The sequence below is a fragment of the Hydra viridissima genome, unplaced genomic scaffold, assembly GCF_058129835.1.
Source record: "Hydra viridissima isolate aposymbiotic clone 2 unplaced genomic scaffold, HvirCarnegie_v1 scaffold_5, whole genome shotgun sequence".
NCBI lineage: Eukaryota > Metazoa > Cnidaria > Hydrozoa > Anthoathecata > Hydridae > Hydra > Hydra viridissima.
Window position 1 is genome coordinate 2,206,320 of NW_028324304.1, and position 19,252 is coordinate 2,225,571.

Genomic DNA, 19,252 nt, shown 5'->3' on the forward strand with positions numbered 1-19,252 from the left:
AGAAACGTCTCATATGGAAAGACAGTCGGAAAAACATCCAGAAAATTCATGTTAAGTGGAATAAAAAAAAGAGAAAAAGAGTAAAAAAAAATCAGACTTAAAAGAACATAAGAATCATCTCCTAAAAGTTTATTGTTTTCTGATTTCTTAATTGATTCTTAATTTTACAAACCAAGCTAACAACTTCAATAACTTCTGCTACATAATGTTGAGAGTATTTCTTTTCGTTCTCAAATTTCTTGATACAATTTCACTTTTCTTATTTTCTGACTCATCATCAAGTGTACTAACTCCAAAATTAATTTCATTAGATTTTTCATCATTTAAATTTGTGTCAGACTGTAAATAAAAAAAAAAAAATCTGTTTTCGATTGGTTTTATTTAATTTTAAGAGGAATTCTTGATATTGTTCATTTATAAATTTTGAATATAGAATAGCTTTTATTTCAAGTGTGTCAGTTAAAATGTTTGATTTTCCGCTCACCTCTTTTTTTGTAATAATTTTCTTTCTTAATTTGGTATTTGGATGAGGTCATATTATTTCAGGTAAAACAATGATGGTTGCTAGGAGAGATTCCCAGGAGTGTTTTCAAAATCAATACCATCATTAAAAGTTTCAGTATTCGCTGACCAATCAGCAACATTTGCAGCTCAGAAGTCATTTTCAGCAAAAAAAAAACTTTCATTGAAGGGATAAAAGCTGGTACATTTAAAACTGCAAATAGAAATATCATAAATTGTAACCGGTTTACCAGCATTTTTTGAAGATATCCAATTATTCATGGGATTATTATAAAAAACTTTAAATGGACCAAAAACAAAATGACTGAGGGGTTGCATTTTGTGGGTTGTACGAGGATGGTTATCCATTCATAAAAGAACTGGTTTTATCATCTATAGGGTTGTACGTCAGAAGGGTGTAACATTCAACATGTAGTCCTCAAATTTAGTACATAGAAATACAAGTAATCATGGGATAATATTTCCAGAGAGCTTAAAATTACATCTTCTTGTGAAAAACACCGACCTTGCTCCTTAGCATATCTACACACACACACGCGCGCACGCACGCACTACATTCAGAAATGCTATATTAGGAATGCTATATTAGGAATTTCAAACCTGTTCACAAATAAAACAAGTTCAAATTGACAAATTTATTGAGTGTATGTCTTATAGATTAACTGAGATTATTATGAACAATCGATATGCTTTCAATTATTAATCTGATACGTTTTTGATAACCTGAAAAGTTCCTTTAAAAAAAAACTCTAATACAGTATGAAAAATATTCAACATCATATATAACAACATATATATATATATGTATATACAATTTATCAATTCTAACAGTTATTAAAATCTGCTGTTGAGGTTATTAGCTTGCTACTATTATCATTAAAAAGGAAAATGAAGATTTACGTAGGGAAATGAAAATCTATAAAATTTATTTGTTATATATATATTACGAAATACTTGCAAATTTCAGTAGCTTTTGCTAATGCATAAAAAATATTTTGATAGAACTTCTCTCAAAGTAAACTGAAGTCACCAATGGTCAAATGTAAGCAATAAGACCATTTTCATAGCGAAGGAACACCATGCGATACATTCCACCACCTAAAACATCGATGCCCCAAATACAATCTAGATCATTGTCCAAGCTTCAAGGCCACAGCAAATAAAGTCCTCGCGTTCAGATAAAATCAAGTTATCGAAGGTTCGACAAGAATGGGTTCTTCCTCTATAGAGGTCTTCATCAACCCATAAGCCGAACACGCCTCTGTAATTATTTAATTATTTTTACAATTTCAAAACCAAAGAGTTTTATTTAAAACGATGAACATATTTAAAATAACTGTAAATAAAATCAAAAATAAAATCAGAATAGAACATACTCGCCACCACCAATCGCAAAACTTTTTTTCGAACCCTTTATGAAGAAATTGTTTTTGCCTGTCCATTTGTAGATCTAACGAAAAACAGTTTTATTTATACAATTTAGGTATTTTGATGTGTAACTTAAAAGATATCGTGAAACTAAAAATAAAATACCACAAAAAAAAAAAAAAAAATACCGCAAGTTTGCCATCTTTGAAAGAGAACAACATCGATTCTCCATTACCGTAAAATCCGTCGCTTACTTTTGGAGGCTCTGATAAAAATGCGCCAAATACCTGCATAAGGAAATATCATCAAAATAATAAAACGCATTTTTTTTTTGGCGCACAAACAAAATGCTTAAACAAACAAAAAAATTTACAGCGTTGTTTTCGTCTTTTATTACAATGAGGGATGGTGATTCTAACGACTGAAAGTTTCTGTATAAAGTTGTCAAACTAATCCCATGAACGGAGGTGCTGTACACAAGATCCCAAGAATGACCCACTGCTCGTGAAGGAAGTTTACGGTATAGCTAAAAGAAAAACAAAACAACTACCATGATGTCTGTAAAGTTCTTAAAATGTTCTTAAACCATGTCTATAAATTTACTTTTTACATTATATCTACTTTAATAAAACAAATTTTTTAATCTTAAAATTGATGAGGAAATTTTTTTTTCTTCGGACAAATTAATAAAAACTGAATAAATTAATGCCATAGAATTTCGTTGAATTTGTAATCAACTTCAAAAGTTTTTTAATGTTTATTGTCAGAAAAAAGTAGCAAAAAATTAATACGAGTTTATACAAGACAGTTTATCATTAGGACCTCGAATAAGTTCTTGCCGTTTGCTAATAGATGGCTCTACTAGGACTACGTGTATATAATTGCATATGATGACGCATCTACGGGGAAGTACCGACATTTATCTTAAATTTCAGTGAATTAAAGTTATCACAATATAATGTGTCAACACGTCTAGTTTTGTGTCTGATAAAGTGTTTTTGCGGGGAATTTTGTTATACTATTTTTTTCAAAAAAAAAAAACTGCAGCTGAGGCGCACCGAATACTTGCCGAGACGTATGGTGAGCATTCTCTATCGGAAAAGACATGCACAAACTGGTTTCGACGCTTCAAAACCAATGATTTTGATCTGGACGATAAAGAACGCTCTGGAACTGAAGATAAGGAGTTGGAGAAGTTGCTTGATCCTTGAAAAGTCGTTACAAGTTGATGATACCAACAGTTTCGAAACGTTTTAAAAGCTTTAGGGATTCAAAAGCAAGGTCATTGGGTGCCCTATGAGTTAAAGCCAAAAGACATTGAACGGCGATAATGTGTGAACTGTTGATTGAACGACAAGAAAGAGAAGGTTTTTGCATCGGATAGTCACTGGAGATGAGTGAATCAAGTATGACAATTCCAAACGTAAAAAATCGTCAGGTCATGCATTGACATCTTATGCGAAACCGAATCCATGGTTCAAACTTTATATTTTAAATCAAGTACTTATTTTGTCAAAAAAAAAAAAAACGGCAAAAACTTATTCAAGGTCCTAATATATACGGAACCGCTTCACTTTTGATTGTTGCAACATTTGATGTGACCATAGATTTCACGATGGGTGTGGTTTAACAATAAATTTTTTGAACTTTTTTTTCACTTTTGATAACTTCGACAGCTATGAAAAGTGAAAAAATCACTTATCTAAATTCATTCACTAAGGACTCTTCTTATTATGTAGAAAGTCGTTTAGATTTTTCGGTGCTAATATAACAAGATTATATATTAGCACCGAAAAATCTAACCGACGGCGCTATGTATAAAGATCATTGCTCTTTATTTATCTGTTTAAAAAAAAAAAAAAAAAAAAAAAACACTACCTCGTAAGATTGCTTTTTGGTTAACAAAGTCGAATTTAAAAATAAATCCAAATCTTCATCTGCGTCGCTAAAAGGAAATTTGAACACGTTTGAGCGATAAAACAAGAGCAGTATAACTCTAAAAAAACTATTAAATATTATTAGCAATAAAAGTCAAGTAATAGACGAAAGTCGTAAAATTTGTTTAAGCAAATTTAGCAATAAAAGTTAAAAATAATTTATCGACAACGAGTTTTTAGCATCAACGTGTAATTTTAATCAGCTTTATGAACCACGATTTTCTACAAAAAAAAAAAAAAAAAAAAAAAAAAAAAAAACTTGCTTTACCTTCTGGTTGTGCTGCTCATGCTGAGAGTGCTTCCACTTTTAGATCTTCTGTAAAATACACTATCCGATAACAATTTCTATGAAAATCATAACTCATATAAAATAATAATATAAACTGTCATAACGTAACATATAATATACAAATCGATCTTTGGCTGACTTATAGTGAAATAAAATTAGCAAAAAATAACGGGAAATCAAAGTGAGAGAAAATCTCTTTTAAATACCTCGTATCCAAGGGCTGTGGCAGGTGACAGTGATGATGATGGTGATGAAAAATTTCCAACATCCTTACATAAAAATTCATGCTTGTTTATAAAATTTAAAAATAAAACAAAAAGAGAAAGAATTTTCTTTACACTAAGTTTCATCATTTTATCTAAAACATGGTTTTAAAATTTCAGTAATATAAATCTAATGTTGATAAAACAATATAATCCATAAATAATATGAAATAATAATTTTCATATACTTAGTGGCAATATCTCCATAACTTTTCATTAATACTCTACCTTTCTATGATACCTTATTGATTTAGTACATACCTCTCTGTAAACTCTTAAGAAAACTGTGAAATATCCTTTGAAACCTCTCATTGATTCAATTGTAACTAACCTTTCTTCACATCTCATCAAGGCTATCATAAGCTTTTGAATATTTACAACAAGATGAGAAAATTACCCATAAAGAAAAGTAGATTACCTTGTTTTGTTTGATTCTCATGTTGAAAAAAAAACAAGCTTACTCAGCAACTTTTTACTACATTTACATACATTTAGAGAAAAACTGACTTTGAGAAACCCAGAAAAATGTTGATCATCTAAAAGCAATATCTCAAAACATCTGTAGCTTGGCATGATAGCTTCCTTTCATTACAACAAACTCTATTTATACGACTGTATTTAATTCATTAAATGTGTATATAATTATCCATAATTAATGGATATGTAAACTTTAAGTACAATATACACACAAAAAAACATGTTATGTAAATAAACTTGATTTTTTTTGTTTTGAGTTGAATTAGATTTAATCTTCAATAAAGAATGCAAATTTTAATAACTAAATATTCCTAAAAAATTGTTTTAAAAAATTTTTTTAAATCTAGAAAAAATTTGAAAACATAATAATTAAAAAAAATTTGTTAACATAATTAAAAAAATTTATCAACATAATAATTTGACACAAAAATTTAATACATAATAATTTGAAAATTTGTAAAAATCAATGAAAAATTTATGAACAAGAATTTAAAAATAATAAACAACTCTAAGGCAACTTATGAGCTGCTCACTTCTACACTTTTAAAATTTCTAAAAATTTAAAATTGAATAAATATTCTTCACAAAGAACAACAAAATAATCTCATTTCATATATAATATAAAATATAGGAGATTATAACTACATATAATTAGAAGGAGATGAAACAATTAAACAATAAAGATACATTTTTATACATTTTCTGCAATGAAAAAAAAAAAAAAAAAAAGTATTTACTATCTGTCTCATAAATTTCAAATTTGACTGTAGAAAAGGTGCAAAAAATCCTTAATATCAAGATAATAAAAATACTTGCAAAAACAATTGCAAAACAATTGCAAAACTCTTTTAAGAAAGAATGCAAAATTCCAAAAAAATGAACATTAAATAATACTACTGGACACAACAAAGTTGTGCTAATTAAATTTAAGCATTGGTGTTTGGTTTTTTGGTTTCTAATGAACAATAATAAATAATAACCAACTGCATCAGTCTTTTAAGATTAAATAGAATTTTGCAGAACTTTGTTAAAATAGAAATCTTTATGCATTTAAAACAGCAAAGCTTTTGGTGAGACAAGCTTTTATTCATACATTTTTTTTTTAGGAATTTAATTGAATAGCAACTCATGAACGCACAGGAAAAATCACAGATGCCCATTTTTTATAAAATTTTCTATTTGCATCCTTTCATCATGTATTAGTGATTACCTACTACTTCTGAGAATATACAAGCTAAAAATCACATTTATCAGACTCTATCGAGCTGTTTAAACCTGTTTAATATTTATGACTACTGAAGTCTTCAAACACAAAATTCCATTTTTCTCAAAAGTAGAAAAAGCTGACAACTGTTGGTCTTCCCCTGTAGTATTCAATTGTAATTCTGTATCTTGAGGGGTTGAAACAAAATAATATAAATAATGAAAAGCATCAAAATTTTTTTCTGGGACCTTATAGCTTCTCATGTCTAAACATATATTATTTTAAATTTAAGTTATTTCAAATGACTGATGTAGAAATTTGTGGGTTGTTCATTAAAAACCAAAAAACAAAATGCCAATGCTTAATAAAACTGGCAGTAGATTAGAAAAAACAAATACAAAAATATAAAACTACCTGGTCATTTTCTTCTGAAGCTGGAGTTGATTCTCCACTTAACAAAGAAAGATTAGGTGCCCAATGGACAATGAAATCAAACAGTTGATCTACTCTAAAAAAACAGAAACCGTTTAATTGGATCATTTCTCCGTAAAATGATTTTAGGAGTAAAATTTCTGTATATCTTAAGTTAGGAGAAAGTTAAAGATGCAGAACTTTATGATCTTCATAGAACTAAAAGTAAAAAACAATTTCTTTAATTTTTAAGTAAGAAGCTGTTTGGAAATAATTGAAAATTTGGAAATAATTTTAGCTATTTTATTCTGCCAATTAATTTTCAAATTTAAATTAACGTCTTAATATGCAATATATAAGTTTAAAATCAAAAAAGCTTATCTTAATATGCAACATCACAAAACATAGAATCAACATCTCTAAAATACTTTCTTAAAATTACTTTATTGACAACATATTATTTAAAATAATTTTTTCTTCCTAAAAACTTTTAGAGTTTTCAAACATTTAAGGCTATTTAAGTTAATTTTCAAATTTTACATTATGCCCATAAGCTTTATTTCATATTGTGATTTACTTCATGTAATGTTTTTAATGCCATCTAAAGAATTTTAAATAATATATACAAATGTTTGTCTCTACAAGTCAATTTACCTGTGATGTTTGTCTCTGCAACTCAATTTATGAAAAATAAGGCAACTCATTACTGACAGTGACTATAAATTTTTGTAAAAAAATAATTCTTCTAATAATTTAAAAATAGAGGAGACTGGGTACTATGCAACAAATGTTATCTCAGGCGTGCTTCTAACTTCTTTTATTTTATTTAAAAAAAACAACTGATTTTTGTTTTTGTACTTATTTATTGATTGTAGTAAAAAAAAAGAAAGACAGAATAATAAAAATAAAACAGTATGATAGAAGTAAAAATTAAAATTTAAATCTTAACAAAGTGAAATATAAAAAAGTGGCACATATATAAACTATGTTGTTTTGATAATTTTGTTAGTATTTTTTTGTAAAGAGTGTATCAAGCACATGGGATCTGTAAAAATTTCAAAAAGTAACTTTCTCAAATAATTTATAACAGATACCTATCTTTAGGTACTGCAAACCAGTGCTGTCTTCTCTTTAAGTCACGATTTTGAGGAATACCCATAATATTACCAAGTTTAGACTGATTCTGATTCCAATAGTTCTTTTGAACATGAATTGAAAGATAAATCATGGGGTCAACATAATGATCAACTTGATTTTTTCTTGAAACTGCAACAAAAGTAAGCAAAATGCTAACAAATTTAGATATAGAAAAAATATTCTCATAGCAAGATAGAGGATAACATATGTATTGTTTAAAGACAAACCATAATAAAAATAAATGAAAATTAATGACATAAATTAAGCCATTAAAACATTTATTCATTGAAAGTATTGCTGAATAAAAGTGGAATCAAAAGTCAAATTATAAAAAATGTTGCTCTTTCATAATTTGTAAAATTATAAAAGATATTGCTTTTTTTATTAAACTGTAAAAAACCTTCAAAACATTAAAAACTAATGATCTTTTACATAGAGATCTGATAAAAACTCATCTAAAAATTTAAATGAAACAGAGGAGTTATCACTCACCATGAGGAGATCTACAAATTTTATTTTGAGTATCAACATCTACTGGATCAATACACTGACAAGCATCATTATTTATTGATGAAGAGGTTTGTGAAAGTTGTTGTGTATCATGACTCATTTGGGTGGCATTATGGTGCATATCAGAAAATCCACTGTCTTTACTCAAGTTATTGTTTTTTTTTTCATTCAAATCAACAAGCTGATTTTCAAGTAATGGTGAAAACCTCTCTATTTTATTACTGCCTTGGCTCATTAAATAAACAGAATTAACACAAGTTCCAACAGAATTTAAAGAGTCTGAGGAATTTTTAACTGGGTTTTTTTCAAGAAACTGTGTTTGCAGAAAAATTTCAGGCTGATCAGTAAGTTTTTCTGATGACAAAAGTTTGATCTGCCTAAAATCTTCAGCTGCATCAGGTGCATGCTTAAACTGAGTTCCAACTCCTTTTTTTAAAACATGTTTAGGAGTGCTTGATAGATTTCTATCCTCCATGAGAATTGAGTCATTGTGAGAATGCATCACAGCTTTATTGCTTTCAAATTTATCGAAGAGCTCTTGATTATTGACTGATTCTGAAATTTCTTTGCCAGAACAAGCACTAGAAGTTATCTCTGAAATAGTATTTGTGTCCATTTTTTCAATTTCCAATAGATCAAGATTATATTGCAACTTTTGTAAATCATCATCAGTAGACTCATCTCCGACATAATTTGGTTTATGTTTAGCAGTTAGAGTAAACTCTTTTCCAGTCTCTTCACACACAACAACCCCTGGATAAGATTGTAATTCGGAATGATTCATACTTAAACAACGACATTTAGAAGGTAAACTAAAAGGGAATTAAATAGAGATATCTGCAAATTTAAAAATTAGTTTTAGCAGTTACTAACAATTATTTAATTGAGCAACTAGCAATATATATTAAATTTTACTAATAAAACTTTTCCAATTACTATTAACAATTCAATTAACTTATTGAACAATATTTACAACTGCATTTTGAGATTATCAGCAACCATATCTGCAATATCTTCATAGAAAGAAAGTCTTCTTATGGCTTTTATATCAAGTTGTAGCATGTAAGGGTCTGTTCCATGTTCCATCACCAAGTGATCAGAAACATCTGGGTTAAACATCACTGTCTCCTTTGTTATAAGAAACACACCTGATGCAATCCCCTAGCATAACAAAAGAAGTGAAAAATTACAACTATGTATGGTACTTAAAGTTTCATGCCTTATGCCAATCATAATAGCATGAGACATACTTTATGATAATACAACTCGAAGCAATATATATATATATATATATATATATATATATATATATATATATATATATATAGCTTTGAGTTGTATTATCATAAAATATGTCTCATGCTATTGATGCATTTAGGAATGAGAGAAGCAAAAATGTTTGAAGTGAAATCCTCATTAAGGTCTCTCATTCCTAAATGCAGGGTGGTACATTTTATGGGAGAAACTTTTTATTAGCAAATGGAAGTAGCTACCATTAAGTATGTTTGTATTGTAGAGCAAGGTTCATGATAAAAGATTTAGGAGCCAAATTTGAATTCTTTAATGAGTTTAAAAATATTAAAAAGAATGTAGAATAAGACCTAAGGGGAAACTAACTCATCTGCAAATATGAAGTTTTACAGAGCAAAATAAATATTTAATTTTGAATAAAACATTCAACAGAACAGCTTATTAGGTTAAAATATCACAACACCTTCTGTCATTATTTATGTGCATGTCACATTTGGTGCAAAGTTTCCATAAAAATATTTAAAGTTCTATGATATTTTGTTTCTCAACATTTTTATTATTGCCAGAAGTTTTAGATTGAATATATGTACAACTTTTAAAACATAACTTTTATAAGTGTAATAACTCATGAAACTAGACTGTATAAATTTGGAATACTACCTGACCATCTGTTATAAATTTTGATTTGATTTTCAAGTACTTTCTAGAAAATTCATCTTCAGTGAATTCTTTTTGAAGCAGTTGTTCAAGACTTACATCAGGACTCAGTACCTGTAAAAATATAATTTAAATATTATTTGAAAATATAACTTAAATATTGTTAAAATTTCTAATAATTTTTCTGTTTTTTCTATCAGTTATGTTAATAAGAAAAATAACTCAACAGAGTTGTTGTTGCTGTTGTGTTTTTTTTCACTAGTAATTTTCAATTTTCAAAAAAAACTTTCTATCAACCTAAAACCCAACATAACATTAAATTTGCTATATAGCATATATAACCTAAACACACACACACACATATATACATACATACATACATACATACATACATACATACATACATACATACATACATACATACATACATACATACATACATACATACATACATATATTATATATATGTATGTATGTTTTATATATATATATATAAATTATATATATATATATATATATATATATATATATATATATATATATATATATATATATATATATATATATATATATACATATATATATATATATATATATATATATATATATATATATATATATATATATATATATATATATATATATATATATATATATATATATATATATATATATATATATATATAAAACACTCATCATTTGTCATATAATTTGTAAATACAAATTTAAAAAAAAAATAAAAAATAAAAATTTGTAATTCATCCAGTGTAACTGAAAATTCTTTTGTATTAGAAATTACAAGTTGATTGTTCAATAATTTTTGTAGTCTTTAGTGTGTTATCTTGCAACATAGGATAATGACCTGTTGTCTGGCCAGTGGTCTCAGAATTGTTTGAACAGACCAACCTCAGGACCACTCGATGTGCCAACTTAATGTCTGAACACTTCAAAAAGAATGATTTCATGTACATAGTTGTATTGAGCAGGTGAGAAGAGGACTTTGACAAACTTGTCACCTGCTGAGGCTCTAAGCTGTGACTGCAATCAGATAAATGTATCACATTTGATATCATTTATTGTGTTCAACTTCAAATACAAGTTGTGGAGAAATTTTATTTCCAGGTGTTTTTTTTTTGTTTTTTTTTTTTTCATAGCAAATTGAGAAGATAGTAAGTCTGAGGATCTAAGTTGTTTTTTTTTTCATAGCAGATTGAGAGGATAGTAAGTCTGAGGATCTAGGTTTTAAATAGCATACTTTACTTTAAGCAAGTTTATAATCTCACCAGCCATGCAGCCCTTTCTTTCTGATGGTTATTCACAAAAAATGCAATCCTCTGGTATTTAAATCCAATTGGTTGTATCAAGTAGTGTGGTATTTAAAAAAAAAAAAAAGTCTAATTACAAACTTTTCTGTCTCTCAATGATTTATTCAGAATTCTATCGCTAAAACTTTTACAAACTAAATAATGAAGCATAACTTATATAGAAATTATAACTTTAATGATAGTTAAATTAGCTTCAGTTTAAGTGAATTAACTAAGTTAAAACATTTGATTTATTTTAGTGTGTAGATTATGTATAGATAAATAATTATGTATAGATAAGTAATTTATGTTAACCATAGTAACAATTACTAAAATATCAGGTAATCGATTAAGATAAATTCTATGAAACTAAATGCATAAATATCAGCATATACTTTTGCCCTTCAAAATATGACATCAAACACAAACCTGTGTAATAAAGCAGGCCATGAACAGTATATACCAGTTGTGAAGTTTATTAGATAACTTAGGAACAAAAGGATTAACATGTATAAAATTCAGAACTCAATGCGAATTTTGAATCTATACACAATCCAATTCAATGTAGAAACTATTGATATGTAAGGGTTCAATTTAACTTTCATTTTATGTAAACAGAAAAAGAAACAACTCACAATTTCTCCGCTAGATGGTTGGACTTTAATATTTTTTGACTGAGATACAACTTTCGGTACTGTACGGGGGTATCCAGAAGAATCTTCCAGCTCAATATCTGTAGAATCAGTATCTCTGCATGTGTCCGGTACAAAGAGCGACTAAAATAAAAAAAAAATTAAGGTAATGTCCAGTTTTGGCATATATTATACAGGGTATTCTTATGTTAAAAAAACTAAATTCACATTTTGTAGATAAATTTATCAAAACTTTAATTTGAAAACAAGAAAAAACTTGAAACAATCCATTTTTTTATCAATACATTTTAAGAATATAGATATTTTGTTGAATGTTGGCAAAAACATTTCAAAAAAATCATTAAAACTTTGTTGAACAAGAATTGGCAAAAAGATTTTTCTATGTAATAGAAAATTCCAAAAATATTAAATAGCTTGCATATTAAAATGCTATTTTTATGACCCCCCCCCCCTCCCTATTATAGTTAATGTTTTTCTCAGTCATAAAAAAGAGGTTCAGTTATTAGAAGGGTAATTTTATCTAAGAATATGTAACAGATTACCATCAATATTATTGGCTAAAATTTTATTACAACAATATTATTGGTTGAAATTTTAATACAACAATATTATTGGTTGAAATTTTAAAAGCTATTTTCTAGGATTAATACAACAATTTTTAAAAGCTATTTTCTAGGATTAATACAACAATTTTTTCATGAAATTTTCTCAGTTTTGATGGCAATAAAGATATATCATTATAAAGCATAATGATATATATTATTATTATAATTATGATCATTACAAAGCATAAGCAAAAATAACATGGGCTATAAAAAAAAACTATTTCATTCAATAATTTTTATTCTACAAAAACATTTTATGTTTGGCAGAGATTTCTATTAAAAAGTTTTCTGTATTAGAAATGTTAAAATCTCAGCAAACATTTAGTTTAACTTGTTATTAATGAATTTGTTGGTAAAGCTGAAATCAGGCAACAGAGGAAGAGATATGGAGACTTCTTTGAAAAGCTCAATATTAAAAGAAAAAAAGCTTTTGATGAAAGAAAAATTCAGTGTACCTTCAAGAATGGTATTAGTTTGACTTTAAAAAACATTTTCAGCGATGTCTTTAGAGACAAAAGGAAAGTAGCTCTCATTTTAACCCTTCTTCAAATTATCAGATTCTTCAAATTTGAATATTACATTTTTTTTTAAATATGTAAAAAGAAAAAAAGAAAAAAAAAAAAAAACAGCTTGAGAAGTTTGCTCTCTCCTTCTTATTTCCACATTTCTTTACATAGATCAGTTCGAAGAAAAGTGCAGCTTTTTTCAGATTTTTATTCAAAACCCTTCTATCTAATGTCTTTGGCTAAAGCTGAAACTGATACCAAACAAAACTTGACAAAAGGTTTTTCTTCCAAGTTACTTAAAACACATGTTGTCAATCAGTAAAAACGTTTTTAGAAACCTATAAATCTTTTATCACATAAAATTAGAACATTCACATAAGTATTTTTCACTACTTCTCATTTATTTAAAAAGAATTCATAAAATATTTATCCTTGAAAACATCATTGAAACAAAAATCCCAGCAAGCTTTACTGTTTACATTTTAGAAACGCTGAGTGTAACATTGTTTAAACTTTGAACTGAATTCCAAAATAATTATTCTTTTAACATGACAATCAAACAATAACCTTCAGGCAGTTAGCTATTGCACCCAAAAATGTATGTTCTTCTTGAAAGATATTTACAAATAAAGATCTCCTGTAACGCCTATGAAAATGATCAGCTTCTTGATTGTTGGTCTGCAAATCATGCCATCCCACTTCAACATAGCTGTGTTTCATTGCACATGCCACAGTTCAATATGTAACTGTGTTTCATTGTGCATACAACTTCACAAAATTAAAAATCTTCAAGAAAATAAAAAGCCATAAAAAGCTACACATTCACTAGTTTCTTCTGGTACAAATTTTATGCTGAATAAACTTGAAAGCAACACAGATATTCTGAATGAATTTGAAAGCAACATAAACACTGAGCATGAGCAATCAAAACAAATGATCTTTGACGTTTATGCAGACTCTGAGTAGTTTTTCTGATTGAAATTTTAAAACTGATAAAATTTGCTTATAGAAACAAAAACTTTTATCTGTCTAATTCAGACATAAACTTAATGCATATAAAAAATACATAACTAAAAGATACAAATACTTAATAATTACATACAAAAATACAACCCATGGTTTTCCAGTCCCCAATAATCTGGTAGCAAATAATAAATAACTAAACTGTGCAGTCTTAGGAAATCATTTTTGAACATTTTATATTAATAAAAATGTACAGCTTTGGAATAAGCTACTTCCAAAAATAATTTCAACTCACAATAAGAAAAATATTTACAATTAAAATATACTACACCATCATTACATCATTCCTTTAAGACTAATTTAGCATTTGTGGGTAAAAAAAAGAACCACAAAAATCTAAGAGTAAACACCATTTTAAAAAACATTTTTATTTTTTGTTTTTTTTTGTTTTAACAAAAAAAAAAAAAAAAAAAATTAAACAAAAAATATATAAATGTATAACAAATATTTACAACTTCAACAATTAAAAGAATAATAATAAAATAAGAAATAAAAATAAAATTTAAAAAAAAAAAATTAAATTTAAAATTGTGGGATTTGAACTTTGGTGTATTTCTACCACAAGAAATCAAAATGCTGAAAACACACTTTGATCAAATGTTTTGTGGTGTTATAGGCACAGTTTAAAAAAAAAAAATGAAGGGGAAAAATATTTGCCTGCTAAAATTGTAAAATTATTCTAAAAATAAATTCTATCATATATATTTCATACCATAGATTTTAAAATACTTTTTAAACATATGCCTTTATAGCTAGATAACATTGAATTTTAATCACATGATTAACTTAAGATTTTTAGCTGAAAAAAAATTTCATGTAGACAGGTAGCTACTAAATGATTATATGCAACTCCTATTTAAAAATATTTTAATAAACTGAAATCATTTATTTAAAAAAACAATTACTTCCAGCCTAAAGTCATAAATTTGTTTACTTAATTATATTTGATCTCGTAACATATAAAAATGGTCAAGACCACTCAGGTATACAAAAGTGGTGCCCTTGCCTGACTTTACATCTGTGCTGAATGATTTAGGAAAGCTTTTTTCTCTTATTTTTCCAATAAAAACACCTACATTTTAGGATTTCAGAGAGCTTAACTGTTTGAATGTATACAACTAATTGTCTCAAACTTTCTTCTACATCCAATTTCAGTTTGTTAGAGAAAAATTGTTGAATAAATTTTTTCATAGCCTTAGAAGCACACAGATATAGCACTAGAAAACAAGATTGCTTTGGCATTATTCAGCATTTTTGTTAATCAAGTATTTTACCATGATAACTTTGAGAAATTTCATTTAAATGCCAAGAGCACAGCAATGCTTTATCACTACCAATGTCCTAAAACAAATGATTAAAAATACCTCCATAATCTATAACTCCAATAGGGTATATTTTTCTAAAAAAAGTCCTTTTATCTGGTTAACAAAAAAGAGGTAGATTTATTGTGCTGTTACATATCTCAGTAATTTACTTGTTGCTTCTTGTTTCTGTAAACATTTGAATGTCATGCGTAAGATCTCCAGAGGTTCTCTGATTTTAACAATAATGGTTTACTATATTAGAGTCACCCATCTTTACTTCAAAATAGTCTATCATCGATTTTCTAAAGATATATTTTCTATGCAGAATGGATGAAAACACCTTTTTTTTCTGTTTATTTGTCAGGTTCTCCATTATTTGAAGAACTTTTGTTGGTGCAGATGATAATTTGCAATCCAGTATTCCTGGCCCATATTCTGCTTTAAATGATTTGCATATCTTAATATATTTACTTCATTCTGGACTTATATCCACACTCTAAGTTGCTAAACTCTTTCTTTGATCATTTTCTTCCAAATAGTCCATCTTCTGCTGTTATCTGAATCTCTTTTTTAAACTTCATTTGCATTAATTTTCCTGTCTAGTATTCTGTTTACAGACAATGTATTGACAAAAGTAATCTAACTAGAACAATGTTCTTAAAAGCTAAAGATGCTGACATAGTTCTTGAGATATGACCCTTATAGTGATTTGATAAGTATAAGCAGCATGTGGAACAAATAGAATTAGGATAGTGGTCATCATTTAAATCATATCAAGGATAAAAATATTACTGTTTGCCAATATTAAATTTATAACAACATGTTGAATATATTTCTCCTTTTTTAAACTGGTTACAAAATTTGACATTAGGTTGTGCCAATTTAACAAATGAAAAATAAAGTTTCCATTTACATTTCAAGGATTATTTACATATCACATTAGCATAAATGTAGTAATATATTAGGATATTATCATTAAACTATAACATGTTTTTAATAATTATTTTAATAATTATTGTTGTTCTGCATTTTATAAATAGAAATCAAATAGAATATATATATATATATATATATATATATATACATATATATATATATATATATATATATATATATATATATATATATATATATATATATATATATATATATATATATATATATCAGTTATAACATATGTTCTGTATATACTTTATATGATTTCAGTATTAAAATCAGGTTAATTTTATTTATTCCTCATCTATCAATAAAGCAAATTAACAGTTTTTAAATCTCACAAATTGTCTTTAATTAAACAAACACCATTGTTTAAACTTCATTTTATTATACTTGTACCTATTAGTCAGTGTTTAAAAAAATCAAAAGAATAACTATATATAATTAAAAGTACTTATTGGAATTTTTATTAAAAATATTACCTGTCCAGGCCATAAAAGAGATGTATTAAGATGATTTAAGCGTGAAAGCTCTGTCGGAGTAGTGTTGTATCGTAAAGAAATACTGGCCAAGGTATCAGATGCTTTGACCTGTAACATTTATTATGTTGAAGATAGATAAATTTTCTGGTTTTTAAAATAATGTAAGTTTTATCAATCATTAAGCATCTATTATGTCAGTAATTGTCATTGAATAAACTATATTTGTATATAAAAATTACCTTGCTTATATTAAAAGATAATCTTCAGTGAAGTTGCCAGAAAGTCTTATTTAAACAATAACACTTATCAGACTTATAAACTGTTGATACATTTAGATAAAATTAACTCACATTGTACTGGATTGTTCCAGGAGGTTGTGCAACCCTCATTTTTACAACTTTTTAGAATGTTAACTAAACATCTCTAAATAAAATAGAAAAACATTTATACTCTAGCAACAAATAAAAGAATAATGGGATCACTTTGAGATTGCATTTCTAATTTCAAAGTCAAGTTTAGATATTTATAAAGCTTTCATATATGAAACTTATCAAATAGGTAAAATTTTAAAAGTATCCAAGATACCACAAATAATAATAGTTAAAAAAGCTAGTATACATATATATACGTATATATATATATATATATATATATATATATATATATATATATATATATATATATATATATATATATATATATATATATATATATATATAAACACTAGCTTTTTTGCTAGCTTTTTATATATATAGAAAGAGGTATTGTAAAATGGGGTGACTTAACAAAGAATTCTGAGTTTTTAGTGAAAATCTACAAATTTAGATCGTTATATATGCTTTCAAATAAGAATTGTAAAGATGTTTGACAGCATGTGAATATCTGTTGTTTTTTTTTAGACTTTTTAAACCAATTGCTAAAGTGATGTTTTTCTCTTGAAACAAACATATTTAGAATTTACTATAGACTAGATATTGATGAATCAGAAGTGTTTAAAAATTATCAACAAAGCTACCATGAAAGCAGAATGTTTCTATAATTCAGTCTCTTCTGTGTTAAGTCACCCCTCAAGTGTAGTCACCCCATTTTACGGTATTTCAAAGTTCGTTGAAAAAATATCAAGAGCAATAATTTACAGCTAACAGAATTGAGAAGGTGAAATTCTTTCTTTCTTTGTTAGCTTTTATTTGATTTCTTCAGCAGTTGAACCAGCTAGTTATTATTCGCATAAGGTTATTTAGGCAAACCTGGGAGAGTGCTTGACAACATGTGTGAGTTTGTGAAATACCATTATGGAGAACCACATTAAAAAAAATTAAATAAATAAATAAATGGTAATCTCTTTTATTTTATTCTTCTTTTCATTTAAAAACTGACGATATAACAGTGTAACATGAAGTTTGGATTTTTTTCGATTGTTACAACTGTTAGACTTGCGGTTGTTTATGACGTTGCGTCTTTAAACTGTTTAGGAGTAATGAAGTTTGAGAAATTCAGACGCTCGTCTTCTCGCTTTAAGCCGATTTTTTTGCAACAGAAAATCGATCAACCTCGTTTTGAGTACTGCTACATTTTCGTTATAGGCTCTTGAGAGCTTTTTGTCTAAAATGATAAAACTGGGGAGTGCAACGATTTTTAATGTTTTTATCTCAATAGTCTTTTCGTACGTATTCTGGAGAAAGAGAGAGTTTAATTTAAAAGATAAATCTTGCTCTTCTAATACGTGTTCCAGGGTGTTCACGTGGTGTTAATTTTTGGACATAAAAATAACAAAATTCAAAAATCTATGTTAAAATAGCGAATTAAGTCAAAGAGAAAAGTATATGTAGCGTGATTTTATAAATTTTTTTGAAAATTACAGTTTTCACTGAGTTACTTCAATTTTTATTGAAGTTAGATGCAAAACATATTTTCAAAAAATATTATCAAGAAAATAACCGCATATATATATATATATATATATATATATATATATATATATATATATATATATATATATATATATATATATATATATATATATATATATATATATATACTTTGGCTTATCGAGCCACTATAATACAATTTTTTAATTAAGCTAAATAACGCTAAGAATTGTGTAAATAATCCAATCCTTTGCAATTACGCAAGAAGACACTGTTAAAAACATACTTAAACAAAGAATATTTTTGATAAATATCATGCCTCAGAGTAGTTAGCTGATTTTTACAGTTTGGGTCTTATGTAAAACTCCAACCTTTTGTTGCATCTAGTTGTATGAGTATTTTAAAAACCGCGTTAAGTAATTTTTAACCAAAAATTGACACCGAGTAAATTTAGCATCTTTTAAACTTGATCAATGATGTTTTTAATTAGATTAATGATGTCTAAGTATTGGTGTTTGGTTTTTCTGTAAATCAAATTTTCTGAA

General features: G+C 26.9%; 2 protein-coding genes across 6 annotated transcripts in view; one reads left to right on the plus strand and one right to left on the minus strand.

The window, feature by feature from the left end:
• Nucleotides 1-19,252, plus strand: part of LOC145189540 (DNA polymerase beta-like) — a 208,412-nt gene that overhangs the window by 80,498 nt on the left and 108,662 nt on the right. The gene's annotated exons all lie outside the window — the stretch shown is intronic.
• On the minus strand, nucleotides 1,235-18,305 carry LOC145188780 (nuclear receptor coactivator 7-like). Of its 5 annotated transcripts, none has more exons than XM_090087287.1 (16): nucleotides 17,976-18,305; nucleotides 17,190-17,262; nucleotides 16,840-16,947; nucleotides 11,966-12,106; nucleotides 10,030-10,140; nucleotides 9,092-9,279; nucleotides 8,101-8,930; nucleotides 7,566-7,737; nucleotides 6,475-6,568; nucleotides 4,323-4,385; nucleotides 4,096-4,172; nucleotides 3,769-3,835; nucleotides 2,264-2,416; nucleotides 2,079-2,177; nucleotides 1,899-1,972; nucleotides 1,235-1,783 (listed from the first exon to the last, which is right to left on the minus strand). In XM_090087287.1, the coding sequence occupies exons 2-16, from the start codon at nucleotides 17,226-17,228 to the stop codon at nucleotides 1,648-1,650; spliced, it is 2,352 nt and encodes a 783-aa protein (XP_089943413.1). In that variant the 5' UTR covers nucleotides 17,229-17,262; nucleotides 17,976-18,305; the 3' UTR covers nucleotides 1,235-1,647. The 5 variants fall into 5 exon arrangements, with proteins under 5 accessions (XP_089943413.1, XP_089943415.1, XP_089943414.1 ...); XM_090087289.1 differs by having other exon boundaries at nucleotides 17,983-18,001; XM_090087288.1 differs by lacking the exon at nucleotides 17,976-18,305 and adding an exon at nucleotides 17,855-17,940.

Excerpts from the sequence above, each read along its gene's own strand:
- LOC145188780 (XM_090087286.1), bottom strand. The coding sequence starts at position 13,814 with ATGAAACACAGCTATGTTGAAGTGGGATGGCATGATTTGCAGACCAAC. Across the intron at positions 6,569-7,565 it reads TTTGCAGTACCTAAAGATAG|AGTAGATCAACTGTTTGATT; the intron begins GTATCTGTTATA and ends CTGTTTTTTTAG. Across the intron at positions 4,173-4,322 it reads CCACAGCCCTTGGATACGAG|AAATTGTTATCGGATAGTGT; the intron begins GTATTTAAAAGA and ends TGATTTTCATAG.